At 39.5% G+C, this 21431-nt stretch overlaps 1 protein-coding gene and 1 long non-coding RNA gene across 10 annotated transcripts in view; one reads left to right on the forward strand and one right to left on the reverse strand.

Moving 5' to 3' along the window:
• Positions 1-21431, reverse strand: part of CTNNA3 (catenin alpha 3) — a 512461-nt gene that overhangs the window by 13076 nt on the left and 477954 nt on the right. For 7 of the 9 annotated variants that reach the window (XM_075758850.1, XM_075758851.1, XM_075758849.1 and 4 more), the window contains 2 exons: positions 10022-10127; positions 2629-2763 (listed from right to left, as the gene is read on the reverse strand). In XM_075758850.1, coding sequence (XP_075614965.1) covers positions 2629-2763; positions 10022-10127 — 241 coding nt within the window. The remainder of the gene's footprint in view (positions 1-2628; positions 2764-10021; positions 10128-21431) is intronic. The other 2 variants (XM_075758852.1, XM_075758855.1) reach the window with 1 other exon arrangement.
• LOC142602647 (uncharacterized) lies at positions 1957-21316 on the forward strand. Its single transcript, XR_012836405.1, has 2 exons — positions 1957-2724; positions 20460-21316. It is a non-coding gene; the product is annotated as an uncharacterized LOC142602647 (long non-coding RNA).

Here is a 21431-nt window from a genome sequence, read left to right on the forward strand (position 1 = left end):
AGAAAGAGAGAGCCTCTGTGCTTGCTTATGCAGAACTTTGTTTTGTCACTTGTTCCAAGGCCAGCTAACCTAACATGATCAAATTCTGAAGCCTCCACATGGACTTTTAAAGCCAGAATTTGCACCAGCATTAAAAAAAAAAATTCAATAATCAGCCTTTTTTTGTATCTGTAGTGAATTTCTCTCCCTTTCTGCTTATCACTTTATTGACACAACATATTCTTAATTCCTATATTCTCCTAAAATTGAATCAAGTCAAACACAAACAGTTCATTTACATATAGATTAGGACAAACCTTATAGGAAAGCCGTCAGAGTTTGGTTTGGTTGCGGTTTCACATAACCACAACTGTAATTGAAAAGGGACAGCTGAGCACAGTCAATGATGAATACCCTGTCCTTCCCAATAACAGACATTTGGACCAGCGGGCCTTTTTTTTTTAAATTTTACAGAATCTTTTTAGAACCACTGATACCCACCAGGTATGTCTCCACTGACTTTAAAAGGTTTTGTTTGGTTGAGAGCGTGGCTTCCTTGGAGCAGTGGCTGACAATTTTTCTCTCTTTTATAGGCTTAACTGTATCACCCATACTTAAAAAAAAATACAGTCACTGTTGGAACATTTTCCAAGATTGCTTTAACAGAACATCAACCAGAATTTACAGCATCTCACCTTGACTCCACATAACACTTCCACAACTGTCCAGAACTCTAAGCATGTTCTTAATTTCCACTGACTCCAAGCTAATCACCTGTTTAAGTGTGTTTATTGAACTGGGACTGAGTTAAGATCAGTACAAGTAACTGCTTTCCTGAACTGCAGTTTCTGGATGCACACAGTGTATGTTCTCATCCTCCTTTCTTGAAACAGGATTAAGATCTATAGCCATCTCTCTGGGATTACGAATGAAGTTAAGTTTGGGGTTTCCTTTTCAGAATTAACATTTTTGCACCAGGATTATGTACTTCCCCCTGTTGACATATGGTTGACACAATAAAATGGTAAAGAAAACAATGTGAGTATCATTACAGTGGGAGAAAAGATGAGCAAGAACCAAATTAGGCTTCCAAAATTTCTTGCAGTGAGTCCACCCATCGGTTGTGCTCAGTAATGGAAACAGGATGAAGATAATTACAGATTATATGTATCAGGTGGTATGCAGATTTTTGTAGGTCAGGGATCCATGTGAATCCAAATTTGCCGAAGTAATGGACAATTCAAATCAGAATATACAATGTGATGTGCAAGAAGCTCTATCTTCTAATTAGTTTTGCAAGCGAATAAGGTTTATTTATTTGTGTTGTGCATTCAATCACTTGTGAGCCCTCTGGTAACTTTTTAACTTCGAAAATAGCTGATCTCTAGCACTAGTACTCTAAGAAAGATGTAGTTTATGTGCAGCTGAGTCGGAGAATGAAGTACTGACACAAGGCCTCTAAGCACAGAGGGATACGTGGATTTCTGTTGTGTGGGACCACCAGAGGTAGGTTAAAGACAACACGGGGAAGTTGAGAGCACTGATAGCAGAGGACACATACACAAAGGGCATGAAACAATGAAATCAGGCTTTATTAACCCATGCTACTCATGGAACTGCTTGCAAAAAGGAAGAAGAAATAGATAATGAAGATAAACTTGATTAATTTACAACCCAAGTGAAAACAAGTATTTGTTTCAGAAAGTATACATTCAATTCAAAATTACTTAACTGTAGATTTCAGAGGTTTAAATATGGTCTCTGAATTATCATTTGAACAGCCAACAAAAAGATTCTACAAAAATCAGTGTTTCAAATCTCACATCAGCAATAGAGGCTTCATTGCTGATTAGCTTATAAACCACATAAAATGTACTAATAGTTTGAGAGAGATATATATATTCCAGACTATGTGAATGTGAAGTTAGCATAAAGACAGAAGTATTGAAATGGTAAGAATGTGGTGTGGGAGGCTTTTGTTACCTGGTTTCCATACCATTTATGTCTTGAAATCATAATCCCATGTGCTACAGGTAGTAACACTAATAATAAAGAATATGTGAAGGCATTATATGAATGCCTGTGATCAGATTTGTGCTGAGGACATATGCATAAAAGTCCCACAAAATCATAAACACTATCTTTTCTATGGCTAATGATACTTAGCTGTAATGGAACTAACGACTCTTAAATTAATGCAAAATCAAGACATCTACTCAAGAATCAAGTCACTTTGCTCTTTCCTTTATTGCTGTAGAGATGTAGAATGTCCTTCATCATTTCCTTGTGAACTAGAAGTACATCTCTGGGGATTTGCATACAGACTCACATACGTGCATACTCCATATATGTGAGTAAATGAACCACTATCTTAAAAATGGGTTACAGTACTTAAAACCAAATTACTCCAGGATAACAGTGAAGAATAATATGTTTTGAGAATTTAAAACAAAAAAACCCACAAGTGATTGCTATTCTTTTTAAGTCTTATGCTTCACTGTCTTAGATTCTCTATGTTAAGTGAGTGTAAAAAACAGTGGGGAATAAAACAAGATACAGGACTACACTGGAACATCTTGCAAGGAAAGCACAACTCAAATTAAATTTTATTTTGATTCACAGAGTAACTTACAACATTTTTCTACTTACAGCAGACATGATGAGCTCTCCACCTTGATTCTGGATTTCTGCTTTAACTTGACTGCAGATTTTGAGCTGATGGGAATAAAGCTTGATCTGTTCTAGGTAAGCCAACAAATCCTGTTTGCACGATTGGTCTGGACACTGAAGATTAGGAAAAGAGCAATTAATAAAGCACATCAGCAATTGCTAATTCAAAATGTCATCTCAGACATCAGATTAATACTTCACTGAGGAATATTCAGTTGTACATGAGTGTAGCACTGCTTTTCACTGCAGCTGTATCAGGTTGTGTAGTTCATTCCTCTTGTGAAGCTTTTCAACAATGTAACTGGAGAAGCTCTGAATAATCTGAAACTTCCCCGTATTCACTTTTTTATTTAACACCACTGCACTTGCCTTAGCAATATTTCTAAACAAATTCCTTAATGTAAGGAATAATTGCTGTCCCTTCAATTCCTAAGAGGTTATGATTTCAAGAGGATACCTACATTAACAGTGATACTTATGTGGGCAAATATAAACATAAATGCAGAGCACTGTTAACATTTATATAAAATTATGTTCTATAATATGATCTGTGGTTTTTTGTGTTGTATCCAGAGTTTATTCCAGCTTGATCTGCAGATCTTCTGTATCAGTGTGAACAGGAAAATAAGAATGTCTTACAAAAAATTTCACTGATTTCAATACTTGTAACACCACAGGTTTTTTAATAAAAATAGCATCTTTCTACTGTCACTTCTGTGAACTCCCAAAATACTTGGGAGTACTTGGAAGGGAAATACTGCTCTGTGAGTACCAGGCTAGACACCTAAAGCCTGGTATGCATGTATTCTAAAGCTGCTTTTCATTGCTCTGGCAGAATAAGGAGATATTTAGGTAAATGGTGAGTCCCTATCTTGTTACCACAGCTTTAAAAAGTGAGCGTGCTAAATAAGAAATAGATCCCTACAGTTTTTCAGAGATGTGTTTTTAGCCTCTGGGCTTTACTTACATTATAAATATGGTCACTTTCTTTTGATAGGAATTTGTGTTCAACTTTATATATTAAAAAAGAAAAGCTACATTCCTGCCAGCTGACAATCATCTATGGGTTTGTATAGTTAGTTATCCATTTTGTCTTACGGAATTGTGGTCAATGGATTTAAATCCAAACCTGACACAAGTCAGCAAAAGCACCTATTCTATTTTCCTAAACTACTGGCTTTGCTGAAGAAAGCTGATACTTTTTAAAATGCGAGCGTGACGATTCTACTCTTCATGACTACGCAATATGTATGGTTAAGCAAACAAGTTCATGTTTTAGACTTAGGAATGAATAACCAAGATTAAAGTGAACAATTCTGAATTAATATGAATTAATGTCAGTCCTTACCTCGTGTTCTGCTAGATCCCTTACTAAAATGTTTTCTGTACTCGGCATAGTTTGGAAGAAAAAGAGAAGTTTCTTGACGTTCTCTCTTTCGTATGTGTGACGTTTTCAAAGTGTTAGTGTATTACGGAAAACTATACTAAAATACGTCTTTGTTTCTTCCTTAATCAACACTGCTTTAAGAACTGCACAAACCAGTATTCAAATACTGATATCTCAGTGACTGTTTAGAAAACTGAAATACTCATTGTTTAATTTTAATTAATAAAAATTTGTCCTTCCAGTCAAAAGCAACTATAATCCCTTTAAGCATCAGAACTAATTATATCAAGACAGGGTGCATTAGTGCATTTCCTAGAACAAGATGCTTCTCTTCCATTTTTTTTCTTTTCTTAAAATACACTGTGATTTCCGCCCCCCCCCCCCCGGAAAAACTCAAGACATAGGCAGATAGGGTGCTGATATAGAGTCTCATCCCCTTCAAATAGTGACAATGTCAATTACAGAAGTTCAGAAACAAGAATAATTTAGCCTTATTATATAGTACTTTTTTATATAATAATATTGGCAGGCCAGTCACACTTACTGTCTTCCTTTTATATACCATTAGAGAAGAAATGTGTAGCACTTTAGGAATGCTGAAGATGAAATGCATCAAAGACTGGGAAATTGCCACTCAAGAACAAGACCTTGAGACTAAAGCAGTTCTGTGAAAACACTGGTTCAGTACTCAGTAGCATTCAAAAAGAGCAAATGCTAGGCATTATTAGGAAAAGACTTCTGAAATGTAATTATGCAACTGTACAACTCAGGGGATACACACAGCGTTACTACCCCATGTATATATGGTGCATCTTTCCCCTCCTTTGCCCACTACAAGGCACATAAGAAAATAGGAAAAGGACAACAAAGATTTTCATGCCGACAGGTATTCTTTCCTCCAATGCAAAACCAAAAGGTTGTTAAAAGTAACTAGTCTGAGTTCAAAACAAAAGGAGATGATTCTTAACACTGTGGTGTTAAGTTGCAGAAATCTTTGTTGCATAATAGTTACACTAAAAGCTTACATGGGTTAAAAGAGTTACTGGACAACTTAATGAAAAAATATCAAGGACTATTTAATGTATTAAGTGAATAAAAAAATATGTTTCATTAAGTAAAATTCTTGAATGGCTGCTGGAGGTTGGGAGACCATATTGTGGAAGTATCATGAAATGCATGCCATTATCTCACCAAGTTCTGTACATACTGATTATTAACTACTGTCAGCAACAGGGTATTGGCCAAAATGAACCTATGGTCTGACCAAGCGTGCTCATTTTTACGTACTTTACCCATACAACTTTACAAGACAATACAATCAAGGCAGGAACCAACACAATATAAAGAAGAGGCATTTACAGGAGTACAGAAAACATGCTACACTAAGCAGGATAAAGCACTACAAAAATTAATTAAAGCCTCATGCCTTATAGCATAGCTCAGTCAACCATAAACAGATGTTAGAAAGAAATGTACTCTGTTGAGAGGATACTCCATAAGGAATCCTCTACATACTGTTCAGAAGCACCTGGTACAAGCAACACTTGCTCACTAGTGAAACCAGACACTAGGCTGCAACAGAAGGACCATTAATAAATCCTGAGTTTAATCATCCCAAAGGCAATTGATGGTTACTAGTTCCGTGTCTCACATTCTCAGCTAGAGATCCTGGTAAATTAGGAGAGGTTCTTTCCCATACATATTGAAGGCAGTGAGGTGTTAACAAGGGCTTTCCAAAAGAACGGGATCAGAACTGACTTGCATCCAAAAGATGCAGTGGTGGTTTACCTAATAGAAATTATAGCCACAGAAACCTCCAAGTGATTTGGTAAATTATGCAGTGATTAAAAAAGACAGTGAAAACATTCATAATCCAAGTGAAAAGCATAGCAGTGGCACAAAAGATTAAGTAACACTTTGCGTTGCTTTAATTTCACCCCTTTGTTAACAAAGTCAGTAGCATTTCTCTAGAATCTGTCTTCCTGGTGATTAATACTGGGTACAATCACACACAGGCCCACTACCGTAAATATCAATGTATAATTTTTTTGTAACTATTTGTTAACTGTAAGCTTTTAGGTAAGAAGATCCTGTAATCAGAAGATATTTTTGGCACATTTGCTTGCATCACGTTTATCAGCTAATCATTTTAAAGGATGGCTTTTTAATGTTGTTTTCAGGAAAACTTTTCTAAAGTACATGGAATCAGCAGCTAAGTCAGGAGACTATCTGGTGCTATAGAAAGAGCTGTTTCATATTGGTAGGGATCAATTCCAGAAGTTAAAAGTAGTTAACATTTTAGTGCCTTGATGTATAATCCTGACTGAGCGACTACTGTACATTGAGGATTCGTGACCCACCCGAGTCAGGCCAGGCCTACTGCCATGCTCTGCTGCCTTCAGGCTGTGCTGTGGTGCACAAATCCCTTGGCTGTAGCATGCGCTTAGCTAACGTCTGGCAGCAGAGGAGCTTGTGGGCAGCTCCCCTTGGTTCTGGTGATTGGGACACTTGTGTATCCTTGCCTTTATCCAGGACTGCAGAAAGAAGTTCTCATGTGAACAGCCTGTTTGACAGTGGAAATTACTGCTTCCTTGTAAGACAATAATTTAATTCATAATAGCTTGAATGACCAAAATGGAGGAATCTCTTCAGTGGACAGGGTCTGCCCAGCATGCTCTGCACAGATCGGAGGCCTGTTTGATGCTACACCACCAGAGGTTCCCACCACTGAAAAGGATGTAAGATTAGCTGCAATAATCTTTCCTTACAGTGTTAGCTCTACAAATAGCATTTTAAATGACACCTCACAGAATCTGAGTGCCTTTCTTACTGGGATCGTAACGGACCAGCACCTCCTGGCGAAAACCAACAGGAATACTGAGGAGGCTTTTAATAAAGATCTTAATCGACAGCACAGTCCATTAAAATCAGGATGTACTAACTGCCCTAATTATCTTAGGGCTTTTAGGTCATGAATTTGACAATGAATGTGAAACAATCTTATTTTAAACTAAATTTATTATCAATGTACTTGTGATTAATTTGCTTAGGATTATGTTGATGCTCTACTGTGATTATTTTTCTCAGTTGTTAACTCTGAGTCATCTTAAAAGATGGAGAGGGAGTGTTTACAAGGGCATGTAGTGTCAGGACGAGCGGTAATGGTATTAAATTAAAAGAAGGTAGATTTAGATTAGCTGTAAGGAAGAAATTTTTTTACGATGAGGGTGGTGAGGCACTGGGACAGGTTGCCAGCGAAGCTGTGGCTGCCCCATCCCTGGAAGTGTTCAAGGCCAGGCTGGATGGGGCTTTGGGCAACGTGGTCTAGTGGAGGGTGTCCCTGCCCATGGCAGGGGGTTGGAACTAGATGGTCTATGATTCTATTATTAAAAGTGCTGTGAATACAGCATGAAATACAACTGAATTCTACTAATTGTACCACAGTGTGTCCCTTTCCTTCAAACGCAGGAAGAGGAGCTTATAAAAATCTGAAATGCAGAAAAAGGTATCAGAGAGGTGCTGTTGTGGCTGATGAGTTATACTGCAAACACAGTTTCGGGGTGGGGTGGGGTGGTGGTGTTTGTTGGGTTTTGGGGTTTTTTCCTCCCTACAGAAAAACTGTATGAATGATGTAATTCCACAGTTCTCAATTTTTAGTCTCTGAACTTACATGGAGTATGAACCAAAATAATTAATTTGAAAATGTTTTATGAAAAGGTCAAAGACATATGATTCTTCATTACGCAGTGATTGCTTCTTTTGGGTTCTTGCTCAGGTCTGAAACTAGAAGGAGAAAATAGAGCAAGATTTTTTTGCTTTTCTTCCCTGCATGTAGCTTTGAATACTGAAAATGCTGTCATACATTACGTGGTCCCGTTAACTGCAAAGACAGAGTAATAGTTGAGTCATGGGACAATTGTGAACAGTAAAGTGATCTGGCTTATTTAAATGCCAGTATCAGAAGTGTTGATACTTATTTATAGGGTAGTGTAAGCTCCATAGCAAGTAGCGGAAAAAGTGCCATGAAAAGTTTGTGCAGGAAGAAGGCAAGGAAATTGGTACAATGTAGGGCTATCTATTCTCACTTTTGAAGCAAATCATGCAAATCCATTTATACATGGAATAAAAATTCCACATAATTTAGATGTTACTAAAAGGCAACAGGTGAAATATTCCACTAAAAAGTATTAATACTGCTGAGAAAGGCACTCATAAAAACCTCATTTGAATTCATGTTTCAGTCTGGGCACCAAATTCTTGAGGGGGTTCCTTCAGTTTGGACCAAATTCAGAGAACAGCTACTAGGTAGCCCAGAGGAATCTAAAGTTTATTTTATTTTAGGACCCCAAGAGAGCAGGGCACAGGAAATTTGGCAAAACAACAGCTGAGAAAAGGAATTGCTGGTCTTTACAAATACCTTAACTTTCAGAGCTCTTCCCTGTGTTTTGTTTTTTTTTAAAGTTAAAGTATGACTTGGTGCAGGAAAAAAAGGTTATAGAAGTTAAAAGATTTCTAGCCATCTGAGGAATGAGAGGATCATACTGCACATCTTTGTAATAGGAGGAGTAAAGGCAAGATTGCTCTTGATGATAAGAGAGATGTGCTGGAAGAGCATCAAAATCAGAAATGGGGACTCAAGACATTTTACCTGTTTTTTTCCCACAAATCAGATCACAACTGTATAGATTGAGAATAAAAATTCTTTGTCTTGTTATCTGGAATTCAGAGACATATGAAAGAATACACTAACAGATTGTTGCTGCTTCATAGATATTAGAACAGCAAGCATTGTGTATGGGGGAAGAGAGACAGGACGTGAGGCTGTGGAAGACAGCTACCATGCTAACCTGAGCCTAAAAGGCAGTCACAAAGACTAGGAATGTAAATGCTTCAGATTTGATACTTGCACACTGACATGTCACTACGTTCTTTTCTTTGGCACTGTCTGACCCCAAAACAACCAGCCTTACTTAGTAAAGAGGGTGCATGTTATGAGTTGCTTGGTGTATTCATTTACTAAGCTACTAGGCAGGAAAACAAGCATGTGTGTTGATTTACATAGATCCTGGTTTGGTTTTTTTGGTGGGGGTTTTTTGACCTATCTGATGCTTTAAAAATCCAGTGGAAATAAAGTAGACCATATAGCGCTAACACTTTGCGTTTGATAATGATACATATTTCTTTTAAATGCTAAAAAAACCCCACCTCTGCAAGTATGCAGAGGCCAAAACTCTTGACTCATGGAAAACCATTTGATATCAATGCCCCACAGAAATGGCCAGTGTTGTGGGGAAGAGATAGGAAAGACAAGTTACAGGAAAAGCAGATTCTGTAACATACACACACAGAGATTAGAGTGGAAAACAGTTTTTAAAGTCAAAGAAGAAAAGTCAGTAACCTTACAAAGCACAGTGCTAGCACCTGGTCATGCCAATGTAACACCCCCCTGTTCCCACAGCTAAGCTGACTCACCTGAAACAACTCAAGTTGTTTCTGGGACTTTACCCAAGGACGTCAAGAATGGACTTGTGTCTAAAATGTCTAAAACACATCTAAAATATTGTGTTCATAGCTTAAAGGGACTATGAATGTATATATGTTTATATGTACATATATATTCATATATACTGCATCTCTAAAATGTTGCATTGATAGCTTAAAGAAGCTTACAAATATATGTACAAGTACATATGTAGATAAATATCCGTACATACCTATCTGTGATATATGTACACGTACCTTTATGTGTGTTTGTAAATGTATATAAACAGACATGTTGATATGTATGAAGAAGAGAATCTACACATACCATTAAGACAGGAGGTATGTATCCATCGCTTCAGAAATTGAGACCAAAAGGAAAATCAGACAGGTAAATCTAAAAATGTTACAAGCACTTTTGTAAGTGACCTTCTTAGGTTTGGAGGTTCTGTGGTTGGATTAATCTGTGACAAAGTTTAATGCATTGCTGCATAGATAACCTACCTGATTGGCAATCAGCCGTGCTAGGCTATCCATCCTTGATCCTGATTCTGAAATCATTTTTGCTGCATTAATTACATCAGATGTGTTTTTCAGTGGTCCTCTACCCCTTCAAATGAAACAAAGAACCCAATTACATTATTCAAAAACTGCAAATAAATCATATCCATGCAAATTAGGCACAGATGAGCTCAACTGAATAAAACAACTAATCCATACAGAAACAACATTAATTAAATCCCTCCCATTCCCCCTCCCAACTGTTTTGTTTTCATGTCCCACAAATTGGTATTTTTTTGGCATCAGTGGATGCAGAAGTACTAGAAAGATGTGACACAGATTCTTCATACTGTAGGCACAACACATGCCAAATCCTGAGGATGAGTACTTGTGCTGTTTGCTAGTCCTGTGGTTATATGAAGTTCCTTTCTCTTAGAGGAATTTTCTAGTAAATATGTTCAAAGAAAGTTGAGCAGAGTGATGTACTCTGAGAGTCATTATGGATGTCTGGTCAGAAAAACTAGGGTTTGGTGGGTTTTTTTATATTTAAGTGATGTGTACAAGCATGAGTAGAAATGTATGAACAGGGCTGCAATTAAAACTCATAAAGGTCATTCAAAATACAGATATACCATATCTCAAAGTACATTCCAAATACTTTCATAAATTGTTCAAAGAACAAATTTCAGTTTAGGAAAATTGTAAAGTTCTTGTGAACAGTTTGTCAAGAAGCCAACTTTTTTTTTTTTTTTGTACAAACGCCTCTCCCCACCCACCCCAAAAAAAAAAAACCCCAAAACCCAGCAACCACAAACCCTTTAGTTACATGAGACCATCTCTATAGCCTAAGAAGTAAAATGTGAATACTTAAAGGTAGGTAATATTGACAACCATTATCTTCACAGTGTCTTGTACTTCAGCTTTGTCCTGGTTTTGGCAGGGATAGAGTTAATTTTCTTCCTAGCAGCAGGTATAGTGCTGTGGTTTGGATTTAGGATGAGAATAATGTTGGTAACACACTGATGTTTTTAGTTGTTGCCAAGCAGTCCAGGACTTTTCAGCTTCTCCTACTGCCCTGCCAACGAGAAGGCGAGGAGGTGCCCAAGGAGCTGGGAGGTGACATGGCCAGGACAGCTGACCCAAAGTGGCCAAAGGGATATTCCATACCATATGACATCATGCTCAGTATATAACTGGGGGGTTGGACTGGGAGGCAGGGCAGCTTGAGAACTAAAGTATTGGCTTCAGGTGGTGAGCAACTGTGCTGTTCATCACTTGGTTTATTTTTATTGTTATAATTGCATTATTGTTACCATCTTCCTTTTCTGTCCTATTAAACTCAATCCATGAGATTTACTTTTTTTTTTTTCCCCCTTTTCAATTCTTTCCCCCATCCCACTGGGGGGTGTGTGTGTGTGTGTGTGTGTGTGTGTGTGTGGTGTGAGCGAATGGCTGGGGGGGGTGGGGTGTGTGTGTGCGTGCTGTATGAGCAAATGACTGTGTGGTTGTGTTAGCTGTGTGTTGTGTGTATTGTGCGTGAATGGCTGTGTCCATGTGTTGTGTCAGCAAATGGCTGCATGTGGGGTGCGTGTGTGGTTGTTAGCTGTATGTGCGGTATGTGTTCTGTGTGCAAAAGGCTGTGTTACCTGCGTGTGTCTGTGGTGTTTTGTGCTAGTGAATGGCTGTGTCTCTGTTGCCTGTGATGGGGGGGGGTTGGGTGGTATGTGGGTAGTGTGTGAGCAAATGGCTGTGTTAGCTCGGGGTGGGGGTGGGGGGGTAGTGGTGGTGTGTGAGCAAATAGCTTTGCATGTGGTGTGTGAATGGCAGTGCGTGTGTGTACTGCGTGCGCGAAAGGCTCTGTGGCTGTGTTGGGGTGTGCGTGGTGAGTGAATGGCTGTGTCTGGTGTGGGGGGGGGGAGGTGTGTGTGTGGGAGGTGTGTGCGGTGTTTGCGTGAGCAAATGGCGGTGTGGTTGTGTTAGCTCTGTGGGAGGTGTGTGATGCATGTGGTATGTGAGCGAATGCCTTTGCAGGGTGTGTGTGGTGTGCGTATTGTGAGCGAAAGGCTGTGTGTGGCAGTTGTGTGTGTTTGGTATGTGTATTGTGTGAGTGAATGGCCATGTGGTGGTGTTAGCTGTGTATGTTGTGTAAGCAAATATTTGCGTGTGTGTGTTGTGTAAGCAAATGGCTGTGGGCTCGTGGTAGCTGTGTGCGGTGTGTGAGTGAATGGCTGTGTCTGTGTGTTGCGTATGTGGGAGGTGTGTGTGGTGTGTGTGAGCAAATGGCGGTATGGTTGTGTTAGCTCTGTGTGGAAGTTGTCTGTGGTTTGTGGTTTGTAAGCAAATGGCTGTGTTCTTGTGTTAGCTCTTGGTGTGTGTGCGGTGTGTGTTGTGTGAGTGAACGTCTGTGTATGTGTTGTGTGTGAGCAAATGGCTGTGTGGTTGTGTTAGCTCTGGGGGTGTGTTGTGTGAGTTAATAGCAGTTTTTGTGGCCTATGAGTGAGCAAATGGTGGGGGGGGTGTGAGCGAATGTCTGTGTATGTGTTATATGTGAGCAAATGGCTGTGTAGTTGCCTTAGCTGTGCGTGTGGTGGGTTTGTGTGCGTGTGAAAAAAATGGCTGTGTGATTGTGTTAGCTGTGCTTGTGTGTGGTGTGTAAGTGAATGGCTGTGTCTGTGTGTTGCGTGTGTGGGAGGTGTGTGTGGTGTGCGTGTGAGCAAATGGCTGTGTAGTTGTGTTAGCTCTGTGTGTGTGGTGGGGGGGTGTGTGTGAGCAAATGGCTCTGTGTGTGGTGTGTGAGTGAATGGCTGTGTCTGTGTGTTGCGTATGGGGGAGGTGTGTGCGCAGTGTGTGAGCAAATGGCTGGGGGGTGTGTGGTGTGATGTGTGAGCAAATGTCTCTGTGTGTGCATGGTGTGTGTGTGAGCAAATGGCTGTGTGGTTGTGTTAGCTGTGTCTGTGTGTGGTGTGTGAGTGAATGGCTGTGCGGTTGTGTTAGCTATGTGTGTTCTGTGAGCGAATGGTTGTGTGTGGGGTGTGTGTTGTGCACGCTAATGGCTGTATCTGCCTGGTGTAGTGTGTGAGCAAATGACAGTGTGGTTGTGTTAGCTGTGTGCTGTGTGTGTGTGATATGTGAGTGAATGCCTCTGCATGGGGGTTGCATTGTGTGGGTGAATGGCTATGTGTGCGAGCAGGTGTGTGTGAGCTGTGTGTCTGAGCTCTGTGGTATGCATGTGGGGGGGTGTGAGCAAATGGCTGTGTAGATGTGTTAGCTCTGTGTGTGGGGCGTGTGTGTGAGCAAATGACTTTACGGTTGTGAGCTGTGTGTGGGGTGTGTGTGCGGTGTGGTGCAGTGTGCGTGTGGTGTGTGTTGTGTAAGCAAATGGCTGCGTGGTTGTGTTACCTGGGTGTGTGATGTGAACAAATGGTTGTGTGGTTGTGTTAGCTCTGTGTGTGTGTGTGTGTGTGTTACGTGAGTGAATGCATGTGTGGTTGTGTTGGGGGGTGTGTGGTGTGTGAGCAAATGGCTGTTTGTGTTAGATGTGGGGTGTGTGGTTGTGTTACCTGCCTGCCAAGTTAAATCACGACAAGCTGCTTCACTGCATAAACACTTCAGCCAAACTAAAAATCAACACTGAATTACACTTCACACAGGTATGGAGTGAGCAATCCTGCTCAAGCCAACTTTGGGTTTTACACCTTTGAGAAGAATAGTTTAATTATGTAAACAATTCCTGAAGGCCTCAGATCAATTTATAATCTCTGCAATGGACAAAGGAAATAGAAACGTTTAAAAAAATGACTATACTTCTTTGTTCAAATCAGAAGACTCTTTCCCTTAAAGTCAGTATGGTTTCATGTATAAAGAAAGCAAACCATCCAGTAAAAAACTCATTTGGCCTAAAAATATTTTCATATGTAGTTACAGAAACATTTCATTCAGTAAACAGACAGTGATGACAACACAACATGGCAGATAAGGTTTAATGTCTTCCTTTCCTGATTAAATATATTCCTTAGCAAGCAACGATTTGTTGCTCTTTGGGGGAAAAGCATACTTTACAAATTACAGTTCCTTATTCTCAAGTTTTGAAGCCCACATACCTAGAATCGGGTGTTCTATATGTTATTTTTCTAGAGAAACGTATCTTCTTGGTACGGAAAACCAGCAAACTGACCAGTTTATAGAAGAGTAATAGTGTACGTGGGGAATAAATTTGCAAGTGCAATCCCATGCATCCAGACTAAGTACTTCAAACTTCACCACACCCTTCACTTGCCCTTCCTGGTATTTTCCCTTCTAAGCCTTTGCCGCACAGCTGAGCTCTTACGAGCGCACACTGAGCCTTCCCACCACTTCGGTCCACTGGTTAGTTTTTCATGGTTATTCGTGTTCTGGCAAGTTCCAAAGGCCATAGCTACGTCAGTTGTTTATAACAAGTCCTTTAGGTGCTGTAGAAACTACAAGCAGTCCATACCCTCCTGTAAAGTTGCAACCCAGTCTACCAGTCAAACAACTGAAAAGGTTAACGTAATCCAGAGCTGAAGAAGCAGGAGAGATGGCTAATGGTGGAAGTAACTTCTGCTTAGGTAATTCTTCTATCAGCCAGCAGGTTTTTTAACATCTGAAGTTAATCTGGCCAAGTATTTTGAAGGTGAAGGTATTCAATTAAAGTAGCAACTTTCTTGTACCTGTGCAAGTCCCTCAGAGGATCTGGCTAATGAGAATGAAGCAACTGTACCCAAGAAAGATATTTCAAACAAATGAAAGTATTTCTTTCCACCACAAATACAGCCACCATGAGAGCCATTAGAGGAACACTCACCAGTGAGGACTGACAAGACTTCTGCTCCACTTGCCACCTAATTTGCACTGATGGTTCAAGTTCTTCTCTACTACATTAAAAAATGTGGGGCAGGATGCTTATGTGCTATAAATCACAGCTAAGTCTTGAAATAAATGCTTAGAAATATCATACAAGAATGCCTCAGGCTTATATTAAAGCATTTAAAACCCAGCGTGTTAAGTTAGACATACAAAGAGGGCTCCATTTCTGCCCAACCAACAAGAAGTATCTGTGCTCCTTTTTTTACCTTCACAAAAAATCCAGACCCATTTAAATAAAGTACAAGTTTAATTGCCTTGGGGTATGGCATAATGAGCCATTAGTCCCAATTTATGATGTTTGGTGATTCTATCCACTAAATACTTTTACAAGATTACTTGGGAAAGGACACCAAATCTGCTGACTCACCAGCCAAATGGAAGAAACAGAAAAAAAAAGGATGAAATTTCGATGAGGCTAACTGCAAACTCTAAATTTGGACATAAATAATCAACTGCATACAGAGATATAGCCTATATAGCAGATTTTAAAAAAGATACAGGAGTTATTAGTTGGTCAGTCTGCACAAGCGTCCATGAGGTAGTGCTGTTATGAAAATAGCAGATGCCACACCAAGGCACACAAATAGGTAGATACCGAATACAAGGTTTTTCCTTTTGCTTTTTCAGTTTTGCTAAGACTGCAGCTGCAGTTCGGGGTGGGTTTCCATGAAGAAAGTTTTGACATGATTGGAGACCGTGCAGATAGGATGATTAGACATGGGGTAAACACGACCAATTAGGAAAGACTGAAGGGTTTAAACCCGTCTGATATAGAAATTGCCAAGTAAGGAGTGGGGCAAAGGAGGAAGCATGAGCAAGAGAGGCTGTAGGACACACATGCTAACAGACTGCAAATGCATTTTGTGAATTCCCAGTTTTCCTGATTTAGCACCAGATCAGTCGATTTGGAATGCCACTAGCTCAGATTAACTCCCTGAATCCAGATGTTACAGACACAAAATGTCTATTAAATCATCTAGGTTGTTTTCCCTAGCCAGCAGACAGCTTCCTACCAGTTTTGTGTTTACTTGCATTTTTTCTGACAAATTTGAAGTATGAAAAAAACACTTGGCTTGGGAGGCTGTTTCCCTGAGCTAGCCATCTCACTGTCTGGAATTTTTTTTCAGATATTTCACTTAGCTCCCTCTCCATATCTCTGTACCAACGTCCCTTTCATTCTACAAATGTAGTCCATGCTTCTACCCACCAGGTGCTGAAGCATCCCTGCCTCATCTGTGAGACTACTGTGGTACTGGTCCAGTTGTTAAAAAATAACCGAATTACTACAAATATTAGTAAATATACATAATAACCAATTACTTTAGATAATACAGACCTGCATGCAGAACCTTAGGATGTGTAGCTCTGCACCTATAGCAGATGCTTAAAAACAGGTAAAAAAATACCTGCCCACCATGTACCATCTGCTGGTCAACAGCATCACAAAATTTCTCCTTCACGGAGTTTTCCACCTTTTTCCCTTTTTATAAGAGAAATACTGATTTCTTTGTTATGGTGTCCATGTACTTTTTAAGTCAGCCTTATCTTTTTTCCCCTGCTTCCAGTTCCTGTAGTTTTCAAAGCCAACACACACTCGGCTATGCATTTACTGAAATTTTTTCCCAATGATTTCATTGGGTTCACAGTCTATAGTTGGCTCTCAGTGCCTGATTTTGATTCATTGCATGAAGATCTACTACATCCGTTTTCCTCACACTGCAATATTTCCAAGCATAAAACCTTACTAGCTAAGTATGTCACAAAAACATTCAAGGCTGTGAAAACAAAGATGAGACAGAAAGTACTGTATTTACGAGCAATTATATGCCCCCAAGGTAGTGATGGATTGTTACTACATCTCTTTAATCACCTGCTCTATCCAATGAGGAAACTAGGAATAGATCATAAACAATTTGAGATGTCCAACTAAGTTCAGTTTAGAGTATCTCAACAAAGTTGTAGGAGGAAAAAAAGTTTCACAGAAATGTTTCTTGGAAGGTACAATCAGAAGAAGAAAATAGCTGGACCATGTTAACTGGTATGACTAAGAGTTTTGCAAAACTGTGAAAGAGCGATCTAAGCCTTTCAATCTAATCATTCTTGCTCCAAGCCACAATAAACAGTGTATCTGCAGAGTAACTCCATCCCCATCTGTGCAGATCTAACAACGATCAGCAGGCATCAGTATCCAGTATTATCTTCTTTTGTCCTTCACACTAGAATTTCACTCTGAAAAGTAACAACCGAAAACATTCTCTTCATTCTTAGATTAACAGAAACTTGTAGTCTTATGTCAAATCCTTTGCCAGCGCATTTTCCAGGAATAGAGTGTCTTTTGTCTCTGAGCAAAACTGAGTGGCTTACCCCTACTCACTATACTCACCTCGGCAAATGTTTTGTACTTCCCCTGCATCAGAAACAACAATAGGGAGCTCTACCAACTGGTCAGTCTCAAAAAATAAATTCCTACCTAACATACGTCTAACTAACACCATGAACTACCATCAAACATAAGCATTTCATAGCACTGCAAGCATTTCAAGGCGTGAACTTAAGCTTTACAACTACTGCCATCCCCAAAGCACAACCTGAGTGGTCTTTGTCACCTGAAATTCTTGAGCTTCAGCCACTGACCACTGCATTATCAGTCCTAATTACTAGCTCAGCAAATCCCAACAGCTCCCAATGTAATTCTGCTTTTGTGGAGACACTGCGGAACGCAGCACTGACTCCAAGCCAGTACAGACCAGCAGTACATCTATCTATTTGGTCCTTGCTGTTCCAACCAAAGCTCAGCAATGGATCCAGCCTGGCAACCCCGGCCGACCCCAGACCAATGTCCATCTGAGCAGCCCCAGCCTGCATCATCAGTTAGGGTTCAGGCTTGGCCTGGATGAGGCTGACTGTTGGCAAGGGCTCCTCTCTGATGGGAATGAACTGGAACAGCTCTTGACTTTGTGAAGAAGGTCAGAGCACTCATCCAGGTGATACGATGTTACTTAAGGTATGTGTCTACTCTTGGGGAAAGTGCATTAACTATATTGCTATCAGTTTGTTTAGTTTTATAAGGTACATCTATTATCTTATCCACAGAGATAGAAAGATATTCCTCAACAAATTAATTACATTTTATATACACTGCAGGATTTAGTTAATTCAGCTGTCACTACATTCTGTGGTTCCACTTGTGCCTTCTGTAGTTCCTCCCCAACGAAATACACAGTACATTTCTAATTTCTTCTACCTTCTGACTGCTGCTCTGGAAAATGCTTCTAATACTGGCATAGATAAGAAATCTGGATTCCCATCAGACATTCTGGTCTCTACTCCATTAGCTGTTTCTTAAGTTTTTCTTTTTCTTTGTTTAACCTAGCAATTGTGTGAAGTCCTGGGAGCAGGGATAAGGAAGCAGAATTCACACCTCACTCATTAGAAATGCTCTATTACCTTACTGAGTGAATCATTTTTTTTCTAGGAGAATTAATTTTGCAGTTTTGCAATCAATTCCTGGAGTAGCTTTGCTTCAGAAACACAAAGCAGGCACGCAATCAGAATTTACAGGTATAAGGCTCATGGCTAATGTGGATTTAACCCTCCAGGCTGAAAGGAAGAGAAACTCCCAGTTCCTGGGCAAACACCTCATCAATCCATCTCTAGAATACACTACTCTCCTAGCAGTATTTTTAAACAAATCTTTTTTCAACATTTTGCCTTTTTTTTTTTTTTTATTGTAAGGGATGACTGGAATGATACCTACTTACAGATCTCAACTGAAAAGAGGAGCCTAAACCGCACAGAAGGAGGGATGTAACCTCATGTTTAACATTTCTGTAGATCGTTTTGTCTCCTGCTCCCTGCTCAATGTGCACGGTTTTAGATGAAATTCGTGAAGTGCTTGGTGTTCAAGGGTGGAAAATGATGCCTCTTTGGAATCAAGGCTGTAAACAAAAACCCCTTTTATTACACCTGGCTGCATGTCTCTATCAGTTATACTTAGACAAGCAGCAGAGTTCCTCAAGAAAGTCAGTCAGGGAGAACAGAATTATTGATTGTACGGGTGGATCCTGGAGCTGACCATTACCATTTTATTACAGCTGTGCATGCAGGAGCAAGAAAGATACTAGTTTCAACTCAATTTCTATCCAAGTCTGAGTTTACAGGTTTGGAGGAGAGAAAAAAAACTCTTAATGCTAGCAAAACTGCTAGTGTAACTGATTAAAGGCCAAACCCACACTCAACATTTACAGATGCAATGGCTGAAGCAGTTCCATTAACGAAATAAATGTAATATAAATAAAAGTGTAGCCAGGTAAGAAAAAGACAGTGTGAAGAAACACTAAAAGGTATGAGGTAAATGACTGTAAACTCTCTGTATTAAATACTATTTTCTATCTATCTATAAATACCATTTGTGAGTAAAGGAATTTACAACTTACAAAAATATCTGGATTGTATGGACCCAACAATGGGTCAGTGCAGTTGCAGGCAATGTGAACACAGCACATATGTTACTAACTGTTCTATAATTCTGGAAATTGAGTTTAAAACAGAAGATTCTCTTCCCTCTTCTTTTTTGCCTTCCTGCCCTGGCAATGTATCAGGTCTGCATCTCCCTCAAAGAGGAATAAGGGAGAGGCGGTCCAAAAGGAGAGGTTTTTTTACAGCAAGAGTAGAGTGACATATATGAAACAAATATACTGTGTAAATGAGTATTAAATGGGCTGATCTGGCCAAGACTGGTTTTATTGGATTGGTACCTTTGAGTGTGTGGAAGTCAGCCACAGACCCTGTTGGAGTTCTGAGTGCTGCCCTTCAAAATCTCTTGGTAGAAATGTTGGCAGAGCAATCAACCTCATTTTTGTCTGTTGGTTCCAAACGGTGTCTGCTGGGAACCAATAAATCCTATCAATTCATAATCAAACAAACAAGCTGGAAGCATGCAGAATGTAACAAAGAGATGAGTAATAGTCAACATTTTTTCAAGGATAAATATTGTCAGACCAGTGTAAAATAAGCTTTTATGGCTACTGGAAAGATTAGAAGCTGTAAATACCATGCATCTTCAGACAGACTTCTGAAACTGTCTCCTGTTGTATTTTCATAAATTACCTAAAAAAAATATGTGGTCTAGACAAAGTAATTGCAAAGAAGATGCAAAATGAGAAGAAGAAACCTGGTTTTGCTGGGATCTGCCTTGGGTTTTGCACTGCTCAGTTCTTTATTTATGACTTCAATGAAGGAAAAGAGAGAATGTTTAACGAACTTAAACTTGATACTGATGTAGAAGGGGAAGGAAATAGGCTGGGAGGCCAGACTTGGAATTAAGAATTGAGAAAAGCATGGAATAAAAAGTAGATGCAATTGAGAAAGGGTATGTGCACTCAAGTAGGAAAATCAAATGCACAGATACAAGTGAAGAGTAAGTCCCTACACAACAGGAGAGTAAGAAGCAATTTGGAGTTTCAGTGGATCACAAATCCATCAGGAATGCTGTAAAAGAAAAGGCAATGGGAAAATGGTAAACACAGAGAAGTAACACTTCTGCTCTTTTTTACAGAAACAAGGTCTCTGTAGGAGAATTCCTGGGAAGACATAAGATTTAATTTAGAAAAGAGAAGACCAAGTGCCAACAGGATGGATTAAGTTTGGGTTTGCTTCTTAAAGCTTCAACTTATTATGGTGGAATAAGCAGTAAGGCTCTGTGAAAAATCTCGACATGGGAATTCCTCTTCAACTGCAGTCACTGGATTATGTGGCACAAGAGGATTATATGGCACTTACACACCCATATGGTTACTTGGTCTATCAACAATGACATCTTATCTTGCTTCATGCAAGTCTTATCCTGAAGGCTTCTATTCTGTCACAGCAGCCACCACCTGTTCCAGGGAACAGTAGGAAGTGATGCAGAATTTCTGGATGAACCTGTAATAATTAGCCCAATGAATTCTACAGTGCTAGCTTTGAAGAAACCAAAGAAGTGGGGAAAAATACTAAACATATAAAGAGTTCAAAAGTCCAGACCTTCCCTTTGAGTTAAACTGGCAGGAGGCCAACTCTAGTTCCCTCTTCTCCCAGACCTTTACAAAATGATAATGGAGCTGTGGCCAAACCAATATTGAACATGAAGGACAGTGTAATAATCCACAGGAGTAGTTAAATCCTTTACATGAGTGTGGTAGTTAAATGGGAATTGAAAGAAATGCTATTTACTGCAATTTTTTTTTACATCAATACAAGTTTATATCAGTACTATGATTTCTTTCATTTTCTGTTCTGGGACAGGTTCTACTATCTAGATACTTCATTGTTGATCTCATGTTGGTAATTTTCTTGTCTAGGTCATCCTTTTCCCCCCAAATCCCTTGTGCTTTCCCCAGGTTTACAGAATAAATAAAGCTATTATTTAGAAGGCTTTGCTCTAAGAGGAACCTAGTCTTTTTTTTTGTTTTGTTGCTTTTACTTCCTGTATTTTGCCACTCAATACTAAAATAGAGCAATCAAAATTTTTCTCAGCACTGTAGACAAT

The sequence above is a fragment of the Balearica regulorum genome, chromosome 7 (assembly GCF_011004875.1).
Source record: "Balearica regulorum gibbericeps isolate bBalReg1 chromosome 7, bBalReg1.pri, whole genome shotgun sequence".
NCBI classification, from domain to species: domain Eukaryota; kingdom Metazoa; phylum Chordata; class Aves; order Gruiformes; family Gruidae; genus Balearica; species Balearica regulorum.